Source organism: Pocillopora verrucosa, chromosome 5, assembly GCF_036669915.1.
Source record: "Pocillopora verrucosa isolate sample1 chromosome 5, ASM3666991v2, whole genome shotgun sequence".
Taxonomy (NCBI): Eukaryota; Metazoa; Cnidaria; class Anthozoa; order Scleractinia; family Pocilloporidae; genus Pocillopora; species Pocillopora verrucosa.
In genome coordinates, this window is record NC_089316.1 from 24673468 (window position 1) to 24686596 (window position 13129).

At 37.0% G+C, this 13129-nt stretch overlaps 1 protein-coding gene across 1 annotated transcript; it reads left to right on the forward strand.

Annotated features, from left to right (window-relative positions):
* Window positions 1–977: 977 nt before the first annotated feature.
* On the forward strand, window positions 978–7189 carry LOC131786363 (adhesion G-protein coupled receptor D1). Its single transcript, XM_066167802.1, has 16 exons — window positions 978–1032; window positions 1608–1803; window positions 2225–2332; window positions 2467–2554; window positions 2830–2920; window positions 3011–3060; window positions 3795–3921; window positions 4015–4118; window positions 4452–4554; window positions 4663–4813; window positions 4925–5006; window positions 5271–5337; window positions 5677–5765; window positions 6012–6132; window positions 6433–6474; window positions 6587–7189. Exons 1-16 carry the CDS (start codon window positions 1030–1032, stop codon window positions 6728–6730), a joined length of 1566 nt encoding a protein of 521 aa, XP_066023899.1. The 5' UTR covers window positions 978–1029; the 3' UTR covers window positions 6731–7189.
* Window positions 7190–13129: the final 5940 nt, after the last annotated feature.

Consider the following 13129-nt stretch of genomic DNA (forward strand, 5'->3'; position numbering starts at 1 on the left):
ATGAATCTAGAATGTAACGGTCAGGATTGTGAACAAACCTGCGACACTAAAAAATGTAATCTGAACTGTAGTGGGAGCAATTGTAAAACACAGAAGTGTCAAGGAGATGGATGTGAAATGGATCTGGAGTGTGACGGTCAGGATTGTGAACAAACCTGCGAGGCTAAAAAATGTAATCTGAACTGCAGAGGGAAAAAATGTAAAACACAAAAGTGCCAAGGTAAAGCAAATGAATGTAAAATGAATCTAGAATGTAACAGTCAGGATTGTGAACAAATCTGCAATGCCAAAGTATGTAACCTGACCTGCTGCGGGACAAGATGTAAAACACAAAGTTGCATAGGTGAAGTACAGGTGTGCAATACGCATTTTAATGCTAACGATTGTACACAGATGTGTGACGGTCACTCCATCACTTCAGATTCATACACGTCGAATATCGTTTCATCTATTGGGGTTTCAACAATTCGAGTATTTGCAACTAAAATTTCAACAGGACATGGAATAGAAGCTTACAGTGAGTACAATAATACTTTGAATACTTAAAACTTCCTTTTTTGTTTTACGAAAAAGTGTTTGAGATTCTAAAAAAGAAATATAAAATATTTTCTTTGAAAATTCGTCGCACCTTACCGTAGCGTCAATTTTAATTTAACAATTAAATATTCTTCAACATTCAGCTCGGTTGCAATCAATGTCGCAGTCACCTTTGACATTAATCTTACCGTTACCATCACCTTCGTCACACTCACCATCAGCGGCGGTGTTACCAGCGAGGGCATCAGTATCTTCATCATTATTGTCATCACCATTGGAAACATCGGCAGCAGGATCATCATCATCTCCTTCTCTACCGACACCCATGTCATCGACTTTGGAAGTTATTAAAAATCTGGTAAGCAAAGTATTTCTCTCAAGCTTTTTATTTACAACATTATTGTTCGCCAAATTTATTGTCTTTCTTTATCGCAGGCAAACGATTCTGTTTCCAAACTAAAAGAAGGAGTAATCAATAGAATCTTGTCCTTGATGGTATGAGCTTATTTCTTGCTTATCTTTTGTGATTAATCCGCTTAGTCTATATGAAGTGCGCAATGGTTAGAGAGACTGACCGATACAATGCAGCAGTTCCTAAGCTTGAAGAAAACTTCTAATTCATTCGAAGAAGAGCAATCAAGACCGTATCATTATCGCCATCGTTCTCAATATCATTATTACAATTATTATAGCATTATCATTATCACTATCCTTATTATTATCATTACTAAGATATGAACTGACATGAGTGAAATAATTGATTCCTTAACTTGTGCACATCCTACACACCATTTGGCTATCTTGCAGGATTTTTGTTCTTATATCCATTTTTGGCTTTTATTTGTTTCTTTACCAATTTTTTATGTAACCTAACTAGAAGTAGACGAAATATAGGCCTTGCTTTTATAATTAATGCATTACTTTTACCGCAAACTGTTTTGTTAAAATGTTCGACCGCGATCAGGGGTTCTGCCGCTCGATACTCATGGGAAACTCAGATATCTTGTTTGAGTCTCACGGATCCCAACTTTTAGCATTTTACTTTAACAGAAATATGTTATGTTATTCAGGAAGCTATAGGGATTTTTGAAGACTTCATCACCAGCACCCAAAACCTCAAAAAACCTTTTACCAAAGAAGAAATCGAAATAATAAGAAATTCCGTCTTTAAAGTGGCAGTCGCTTTGGAGGTATTCGCACTTGATTATGGCAAACACCAAATGATTGGAGCGAATTCTTCAGTGGAGATAAACAGCCGAAAACTGGGTGAGTCAGTGTATGACCATTTGTACCGATTTGAAGTAATCCATTACTTGTTTATCGACTGAAACAATGACTAATGACATAATGGCTGATTTGATGATTTAACTTTTTTTCAAGGGACCTGCTGATCAGTGCTGTAGCCAGATCAAGCCGGTTAATCCCTCCCATTGATCATTTATTTTTATCAATCACAGTGATTATGAACGGCGATTAGAATGTTCAAAAGCGTTAAAACCTCAACCTTCCGATGTCGTGATGATCTATAGAGGACTGTACTTTTTAGAAGATTATGTAAGGAATACGTAGCTTTCAAACAAGTATAATTATCATATTAGGATTATGACTTGCTTTCGGACCAACACTAAAAATATCTCTTGGAAAATGTGTTACTCTTGATTTCGTCTTTATTTTTTTTGTCCATCAGTGTTGGCTATACAAAAAACCTACCGAAAAAATGCTAGTGACTTTTATCTTGGAAAACAAGAACTGCAAACGAGCCTGGAGGTTTCCTATAAAAACTTTGCCAACAACGGTTTGTATTGACTTCAGTTTTTAAATCTTTGATGTGCTATGACAAAGCACAATTCTTCATTCCTCTTCAAGGTTTTTGCAGTTTTGAAATACATCTACAAATACATACAAGTTTTTTTTTTTTTACTTTTTCAGAATCAGTCGTTGTTGGGATCGTGTACAAGGATCTCCATGACGTATTAATTACAGATCAACCCCTCAGAACTATAACGGGCGCCACAAGGTGAGGTTACCTCCTACAGTTTCTTAACTAAATGCTCCTTCCATCGAAAATACACAAAACAAGAAACTTAATCAGTTGAACCTACAAGGTCGTAAATTTTTCAAAACCCTATTAAAAGATAATTAGTCATGTGAATCAATGATATTTTCCGTGTTTGATAAATTAGCCTTTAAGTAACAATGGTTTGAATAGGCTCCTAACTTGCTGTTTTCATTAAAATAATTACTACACTTTAAATAAATCTGTTTCAAATTGATTTTATATTTCCTCCGAAGGTATTTGGACTCCTGGATAACTGCCGTGGCTTTAGATCCAAAACCGAAAAAGTTAAAAAAGAATGTCATCTTAAGGTTCAGAAATCTGAAGGTAAGAACACGATCAAAATCAGTATCAATTGTTTTGCGTTGTGATATTTATTCCGAGTATATGATTTTAATGTTTATATTCCGAGTACAGACTCGTGAAGGAGCGAAGAAATGCATGTTTTGGAGTGGCTCAAGTGAAAGGTACAGCTAGAATATATTTTTCATCCTGTTCCAGGAGTAGTTTATTCTTAATTCTCAAATTATGAAGAAAAATGTAATGAATATTACATTTAAATGGCTGTTTTTCTAGGTTTACTATTAGCTGTCGATAATTTCTCACTCGACTTTGATGAGACATTGAAACTTTCCCCACGTTCTAAAAAGGCCTTTCAAGATCAATCGGTTTGTTCTTTAAATGAAAGCATTGATTTGTTGAATGTTATTTTTTTCTTGGGAGATTTTGTAACTGCTGTTTTTCTTTTTTCTTTTTCCATAGCTATATCTATATATCCATTGCTTTAAGATTCCTTCCATTTATTGTAATTATAGGTTTTATTGATTTGCTTGTCTACATTTTCGTGTTTGTTTGTTTTTCTGTTTCTTGCCTTGCTTGTTTCCTTGTTTGCTTTTTCACCTAAGTTAGGGTGTATTGAAGTTTGACGAGTCATATTAAGAATTGTGCAAAGCCCAAATATCAACATACCACTTGCCTCAGATTAACAGTGCTGACAGTGATCACTCAAAGGCAAATCCATCAGTGACAGGGAGAAGATGTCGACAAAAGCCAAATTCGAAAGTACTCAACGATCTGTAGAGGTTATGAACTCGGTGAAAGTAAGACAGAAATTAAACCTATCGGTACCCCAATGAGTTTTTTTTAAAATTTTTCTTTTGATGATGAAGATGATTATTATTTATTATTTTATTCTTTTCAGCTCAGGCGGATTTTCAGAGACTGGATGTTACTTAGTTACTTCGAAAAGCAACTCAGAAGAAACAGTTTGTAGCTGCAATCATTTGACTCATTTTGCTGTCTTACTTGACTACAACGGTAGCCCAGGGGTAATTAGTTTATTCTCTCTTACCTTTAGCATTGGTAATAGAATTTCGTTGGATTAAGTAAAATAATTGCTGTTTCCTCATCTCTCTTTACAGCTCACAGAGGAAGACGAAACTATTTTGGAAATTATCACCTACGTGGGACTGAGTCTTTCCATCTTCGCGATTCTTTTGACAATTATTCTATATTCCTACCTCACGTAAGTACTGTAACCATACGCTCAAAGAACTAAGTCTTTGCATGAACTTAAAGGCTTTAGGGCTTAGAACAGACAAGTTCTTTAAAAAAAAATCGATTTAATTAAAATGTGTATTGAACAAATAACAGTAATGACAAATAAAGATGATCAAAATGTAATAGAGATTTATAAAATTTATGCGCGAAAGCGGGTAAGATGTCTAAACTAGAACAATACAAAATTAGTGGAATACCTTGTCAGATATTGCTTCGTTTTGTTTTTGTTTCTGTCTCGCCTTTGGTTTTTTTTTCTGTTTGTTTGTTAGTTTTTTTTATTGCTTGCTTGTTTCACTAGAGAAGTATGGCAACCTTTGACTCAAATACGACTGAGTCTTTCTGTGTCCCTTGGAGCTGGGCAAATAATCTTTCTCACCGGCATAAACGCCACGGAAAATACGGTAAGTGTTGTATTTCTCTATTCATGGTTTTTTCTGCTTTTTAGGGGCTTAAAAGATTCTCTAGAAAATAATATGAAAAAGCCACAAAAGCTTTTTTTTCTCTCGCAGGCTCTCTGCGTCCTAGCAGCAGCTTTCTTGCAGTATTTCCTGATGGCAGCTTTCTGTTGGATGCTGGTGGAAGGAATTTATTTCTTCCTGTTTGTTGTGAAAGTTTATAACATCAACACCAAGATGCATATGTATCACTTCATATCATGGGGTATTTTTATTTCACTTGATTTAGATTATTATAAGCTGCTGAATCGGAAACGCCTCAAAATTGGACGCGTGACCTCTCCAGTTGCGCTAACTTTCTTCTTCTTATGTTTAGGTTTACCCATCATCATTGTTAGCATTTCAATAGGCATCGCCGCTGGAAAAGATGGAATTAAAAGCTATACCAGTGAAAACTAGTATGAGAAACAGTCAATAATACAGCTGCAGTTTGTTCTCTCTTCTTCCTCTTTTCTCTCTCTTTCACCCTCTCTCTCTTTTCATTTAAATAATCAGCATTTCACGACGCATTGCTGCTGTTAAGATCTCTTTCTAGTTTTCCATCATCACTCAATTTGTTTTCTCTGAGAGTTGTCTTGTTTTATCGTGTTGTTGTGTTTGATTGTGTCGTGTTGTGAAGATTAATTTCTGTAAATTAATATTTTTTATACACTCGTTTCCAGTTGCTGGCTTTCCTCAACAAATAACCTGATCTGGATCTTCGTCACATTTGTAGCTTTCATTGAAGTTGTGAGTCTCTGATTAATTGACGCCTCATTAATATTGTTAGAGATTTTCATTACTAAACGACTACCGTCTTTCAAAAGAATATCAACTCCAATTGATATTACCTTGCGTCTTTCCAACTTCGATCCCTCTTGGCCTGCGTATGAACCAAGTAATAGCGCGGCGCAGCACAGTGTTCTCTGTCGCCCATTACAGAGACGCAGTAGTGCGTTGGCTAACTGGACGCAGAGTGTTTAATTTTTAATGAAGATTCAGACTTTTCTTTTTTCAAACGCTCGCAACGAGACGAATGACAATTTTTCTGCTGTCGGTGATGCATTTTATATTCCTTGCTTTTTTCAGCTCAACATTTTGATACTTGTCCGAGTAATAAAGGAGATGAGCAAATTAATGCAACCCACGGGGGAAAACAACAATACACAGCAAATACGGTAAATAATAGATAAATTTAACATTTATTAGATAATTGTGATAAACTTCATAAAATTTGGAGGGGAAAGGTAAATAATAACAAGTTTCTACACAGGCTCCTCTGGTAATGTGATAATATTGTTGTCGCATTTAGTTTAGCAGTATTTGTCTAAATGAGGCAATACAACTTTGAAAAAAAAAGTTCATTCACTTGAATGAAAGGAACGGTTTATCGATACTCATCATATGTTGTTGTCGTTATTCAGACTTGGCATTAAAACATGCGCGGTGATGATCCCACTGCTTGGTGTTACCTGGCTTTTTGGACTTTTGTTATCATTACACAAAGCTTTCGCCTACATTTTCACCATTTTCAACTCTATTCAGGTAAGCTTTCGGTAAAAAAAATTAGTCGATATTAAATTGTAGTCATCTGTTCACATACTTAAATGCTCAAAGTACTCTTTCACCTAAAAAAAGGCTCTTTGACATTGGTCAGATGATATTGCCTATTCAAAATAATTTATCTAACAGCAGACAATCTTTATTGGTCTACAAGATATGCGACTTGCTCTAATTCATTATTTCGCCACTTTTCTTCTGGTTTCATCTCAAACGATCATACCTTTATCACCCTTCTCACCCGGATTAGAAGAGGTGTAATACTGATATAATTATCTGTTCTAGGGAATCCTGATTTTCGTTCTTCATTGTGCGCGGAACAGCCAGGTAAGATGAATATCAAACTGAGGGTGTACATAAGGCGAATGGTGTATTTGCTAGACACCAATAAAAAATGTGTGGGTTAGCAATTGACATTTGGTCGCCTGTTTATCTACAGATTAGAGAGCGATTGAAAAGGAAGATGAACGTCATTTTCCCATCTGCTGCAGATCATGGAAACTCTGCGAAGAAGATCTCACAAGTTTATCCAAGTGATGCCGGCGAAGTGTGTGCAGTAAAATTGCAGTCCTTCAAAGAATAACACAATACAATACCCAGTAATCGAATTTAACCGATTTTTGGTGATAACGTTCTCCCATCTTTAAAAAATGAAACTCCTGAAGGAAAAGCTCACGGGTTAATCTCAGTGATGTCGGTGATGTGTGGGCAAATAAATAGTGGTCTTAATATGAGTTGGAATAATAATCAGCGTAAATAACTGGATTCAAAAGAACGAAAATGAGAGTCGATTGTCTAAAATCTATCGTACATTCAAGTCTCACTTGTTTGACATTAATATACATTTTACTGTATTCTCTTTAAACCACTGCTGACTAATATTTAATAACGACCCACATTTTGAGTACACAAGGTAATACTAAGCTGCTTGTGAAAATACCAAATACGATCGTTCTTTTGTGATAGCAGAAGAAAAAGTTGAGTTTTAAGATTTATAATTAATAAATGAATGAAATCAACAGATCAAGTAATAAATAATTGAAAACGAGTGGATGAATGATATCTTTTAGTAATCTGGTATATTTGTTCGCATAACGAGGCACATTGTACCCTTTCGAGTCAGAAAGTGAATTTTGATCAGTTTGGATTATAATCGTTGTATTAAAAAGCAGTGTAACAATCTTCTACTTTCCCCTTGGAAGAATCCCTCTGATTTGTCATCAATGGTTAGAGTAACACTGTATAACGCAAGCAGAGCTGAAAATTTTTATTAACCCTGTCCTCTAAAGTCCTTACAGAATGGAAGAGAGGAAAAGGGTTTTGAATCTATCTTAACTAACTCCCCTCCGCTCTCACTCCGATGACCCCACCTCCTCAGGAAGAGATTCTGAGACGCCCGAGAAGTCCAACTACCCTCTTGAGTGAGTTTTTATGTTGCTCTGTCATGTTTTTGTCTGTTTTTTTCTGTTTGTTTCTTTAAATATGAAGCCATTGCCATAGGCGTGGATTCCAAAGAGGTGCACGACACAAAATCTTCTGAAATGTTAAACAATCCTTTCCACCGCATGATTACAGGCTCGTTAGATATAAATTTTAGGTAGAGCGCGCGCCGGGTATTCGTAACGAAGACACCCCCACTTGCCCCCTCCTTTCAAAAGGGGGGAAGGGGGGGGGGGTACCTAGTGAGACCTAGCTACGCCCACCTATTTTGTATCCTCTCGTTACGTTAAAAAGAGGATGGATGAGATATCACAGCTGTGATATGACAGTCTTTAAGGATATATTACTCCAGCAAGATACAAGCACAAACATATATCGAGGAGCACGAAAACTTCTCATCACCATCGCTCATAATTATTGCCACAGCGGAACAGTTTCTCTTAATCATAATTGCTACTACATAGTTATTTCCTGGAGCCCGGGGATATCACAACTATTTAATTCAATTTGTTTTTTCTCATTGTATGATTGTGGATCGCACTCTATTCTATTAAAATAGTTAAGATCATATCTTAAAAGCTTTTACAGTTTTTTAAGGAAATTGTCTAGTTACCACCTCAATTTCAGTACTAATTAGGCGGCGTGTGCGCGATTGTTTGCGGAGGCAGAGCATAGCATACCTTGATATTCTCGCGGGAAGTTTAAAATAGGTCACTTGTATTCTCGTGGGGGTCTCCAAAGGACAAATTTGGATAGAACACTACGATGCTTAGCAAACGTTTTCGAAATTCGCGTTTTGCGACTACTTCCAAAGTTTGGAATCCCTTGAAAATTTCTATGACGCTTTCTAGAATGTCAAATAAAAATAAACATATGGTAAAAGAGAAATCTAGCAATTGAGTGAAGATAAATTACGCCTGAAAGTGCGCTGAGATCGACTTCTCATACAAGCAGGATGCTAACATAGTCAATTTTCAAGGTAAATTTGCGACCTCTTCTGAAAGCGAAAGAACAAAGTGAGAATGATACACTATTCAATTGAACTTTCTTCTTTAAAAGCCATATGGTAAAAGTAGCATTTGAAAAGTAGTTTATCCGTAAACGAAGAGAACGTAAGCCTTCCTCGACATTTTCAGCCCTTTTCCTTTATTGTTTGACAATCATTTTCTAATTAGCTTTTAAATTTAGCGCCAGCGTCTCAATGAAAGTCCCGGATATGTCGCTGAATTCTGGGCCATGAATAAAACAGTTTCTTTCGATGTCAATGGATTATTTCGCCATGCTTGTTTTAAGCACAATTTAACCGAAGACAAGACGTCAAGAATTCGCATGACATTCAATCTCCTGCAAAATCTATTAGCAACAAAAGGATGAAAAAAAAAAACAACACACGCTAAAAGCTTATCCTTCTAGCAAGAGACTGATCTTGAAAGGTTTACGATGAAGGAATTTCCATTAACCTGATAATGCCAAACCGGTACAGAATTGGGGAAACGTAATGCTGTCAGAAAATTAACTCACAAAAAAAAAATGTTGACGAAATTTTGTCAGATATGGGGAATAGTCTTTTTATCTATGAATTTGTTGAATAAGTAGGAAAGGTCGTTTTAGAACATGAATCATTGTTCACTAGATTAGTGCCACAAACATACTCCGAAAATTATGAATTCTTTAGAGTTTTTTAGCGAGATTCGGGCTCTTTACCCTCGCAGCGGCTTTCGGAGAGAAATAACAATATCTCACATAAACTCTCATAACAAGAGCGGTTCTAAACAGGAGCCTTGGGGCACCTCGCAGTTCAAATCAAACTTCGACAGACAACCACGAACTAATATCCTCTGACTACGCCCTGATAAATACGATCGGAACCACTTAGACACCCTGCCCCCAAGTCCAAGCGTATTGAGTGCCTCCAGCAAGATTTTATGCTCGACTGTATCGAAAGCAGCACTAAGATCGAGTAGCACTAGAAGGGTTACATGTTGTTTATTCATATTGAGCAGGATGCAACTCTTCAGAAAAGCAGTTTCAGTGCTATGATGCACCCTGTAAGCTGATTGAACGTTCGGGTATAGATTCGTGTCGACCATATGTTCGTGTATCTGATGGAAGAGTGCTTTCTCAGTGAGCTTCGATAAGAAAGCCAAATTGCTTACCTGTATGAAATTCGTAAGTATAATATGAAGACCAGGCTTTTTTTAGTAACGGACATACTAGTGCCTCGTTCCAGGACTTGGGAAAGTGTCCGGCTTCTGTCAATGATCGTAGTAATGACTGGGAGAAGAGCATCACATCTGCTGACCAAGCGAGAGGGCATTGGGTCGAGCGGGCAAGACTTCAATGTTGAGCTATGGATAGACGACTTAACACTGTTGGCAGACAGGATCTTGAATGCAGATAACAATGGAGTCGATCGATTGAAGCCATCAGCAGTAGTGAATGCAGAGGCAGGTAAATCTATAATATCAGCATCGATTTGTCTCTGGATTGTATCAATCTTTGACACAGTATACTTTCCAACTTCCCTTGCAAAAGTGGGGGCGTGGAGATTCGGAGGTAACTCATCGCCCTGCGACTGATTACTAGCACGAAACAACTTTCGCTGATTACAGCTGTTATCCTCGATAAGCTTAGTGTAAAACGCCTGTCGTGCCTTGTTCATAAGATTGTTGACAGCATTGCGCTTAACTTCGAAGACAGCCAAGTCGGAGTCAAGTTTCGACAATCTCCATCTTCTTTCAGCTTTCCGTCGCTCTCTCTAGGCTTGTCTGATTTCGTCTATGTACCATGGAACTAGCGGACGCATAACAATCGTTCGAGTCTTAACAGGTGCATGTTTGTCCAGCACAGCTATTAGGGTTTTGTTATAGGACAAAAGAAGTTCCTCGAGGCCGTCCGGTGAATTTTTGCATAGCTCAGACTTACATATACGAGAGAGTCCTGCTGGAGAAAGAAGGCTTCATTGAATGAAGATGACACAGCACTGGTGCATGACCAGAGAAATAGCAGTCGACTTGAGGTGTGGATCTTATATTCTGGACGCAAGTCCTTCCATTGTCCAGTCGCCCATTGTTGAACCGTCCATTGTTCAGCCAAATCCGTCCAAACCGTTTTACTGTAAACGAACCCCTTAATTTCCCTAGATGTTGAAGAAATAAGAGATTCCGAGAACCTTGGATCACAAGAATGGGAAGAATCAAACGCTCGTGGTTCGGCTATCCAGTTAATTAATCCATCGGCAGATAAAACACAATAACGAGTTGGCTTCGAGTAAAGTTTGGACAGGGAAGCTATGTTTTGTGTTTTGTGCATTTGTACATTAACTAATTATGCACGCTAGAGTGGTTGCGTGGAAAATACCAACATGAGAATAAAGGCAAAGATAGACCGACCTGGACTCCCATTATGGCCTTTGTGGTCGAGTCGCATATCGTCGCATTATATTTTTGATCTCGCAGGCATGTCTATCAGGGATTTGTTTTTTTGCCAACGGTCAACAGGTCCTTTTAGCTATATATAAACGCAGTCGTAACATTTTAGATTCGCGCGTTTATCTAGGTTATAGGATTTCGGAGGTGAGGGGTGAGAATAAAGGAATTCTTTAAATTTATGCAAATCGCCAAATGGGTTTTTCAGCTGCCTTCGCATTTTGATACGGCTTTGGAAATATGAACCAAAAAACCAAAAACTTGTATCACACAAAGATAGCAACATTTCGAAATAACAAAGGCTCTAACTAGTTAAGAAAGCGTTTAATTTCACGATGAAAATGCAGTGTAAGCAAACTTAAGCAGCAATTCCGATTTTAATTTTGCCAATTTTGTAATTTTAAAAAACTGTATTTAAGTACGATCACGTATTGAATAAGGGAAAATGTAGACAAATGTTAGCTTTCCAATGCTTGCATAAAATATACCAAATTCATTACGAAAGCAATATTAAAGTAAACATATCAAACACGATAGACAACTTCTACGGAGCTCCTCTAGATTATCATTGCACAAAAAAAAAACAAACAAACAAAAAAAAAGTTTTGCATTGATATTATTTCAATCTATGTGTTTTCCTCTATTCTACATCATTTCCCAAACTTTTCGAAAATCCCTAAGGGAAGTCTGAAACAGCTCGTTGATGACAAATACATTTATTGTTAGCTTTTAGGTATTAACCTGTCAATATTTAGGAGACAGGTAATCGAAATACTATTCAGAACTACAATGCCCGTGTTCAAAAACAGCACATTAATATTATTGTCATTATAATTACAATGTGGGCTGCGATCAAAGATCGCAATGAACACAATTGTATACGAAGAAAACTCTTTTTAATTTTTTTTTCGGGATGAAGTTATTTTCGAGTCAAATAAGCTTACTGTGAGCATTTCTTAAGCGATAAGTTCGACTGGGTATGCTAATACCAGTTGTCTTTTAAGGTCTTCGAATGCCTAAAGTCGGCCTTCCCTACAAAATCCTCCTTTTCCCTCGCGGGTGAAAAATAACGACTCGTCTGTTACCATAATCTGCGTAACTATGATCCCTTAAGTCTAACATTACAGATTCTTCATCGGTACTCAAATAATTATTTTGATATACCGGCGACGAAAACAGGGAACACTCAGTTTCTAATTCTGAAAATTTTTGAAGTTAAAAAAATTAATTTAGCCTTGGTGAGCTATTATCTCCATTCATTATTCCAAGAAACGAAAAACGTCACATATTTTGTCACTAACACCTTCTAGTGCGTGGTACGTGCAGGTAAGATCTTCTGCTCTGCACTACTCAGTGAAGACCGCTAGCCAGAAAATGCGAACAAAAAAAATCTATTATGACAGACATATTACAAGTGGTGAGGTGATTGTTTGGAAGGAACTCATGTGATGCTAATGCTCTTAAAAAAAACCTTATTCGACGGAGAAGGGCGAAATAAACGAAGAGTGGCAACTGTCAATAATTAATAGTAACATGAAAATAAATAAAACCCGCCACCACAAGTTAATATCTTTAGCCTAAGACTATATTATTGAAAAATGCACAGTTTTTCGCCAAGTATTGTGTACTCCATGCAATTCGAATAAATCATTTGCTTGATACCTTAGTTTCATACCTGTTATATTTTTTACTTAAGTAAAAAGGCTTACTGCTGCTAAATTTCGGCAGAAATATCCGACGAAAATAATTTGCATGACAATCCATTTCCTGTAGTGTATATCACTGAGTAAACGGCTGGTTTTTGCTAAAATTTGAATTATCATTAGCATTGATTTATACTGGCAAAGGATATTTCGGACCGGTCTTCAGCCACTGACAATTTTCCAGAAGGTTGCATTTGGTTCAGCTTACAGGAACTAAACTCACCCAACGGAAAAAAAATCAATGATGACGAGAAGCTGCCAGTTGTGGGGAACACTCCTGTTATCAATAACTATGTTGAGTGGGTACCAAAGCTTCTTTTAAAATATTGATTTCATCTAGAATACATCCTAAGCGCACTTTGTGGAGTCCATCTTATGGCTGCCCTTTGAAAAGTCTTCAAAGACCGCTAA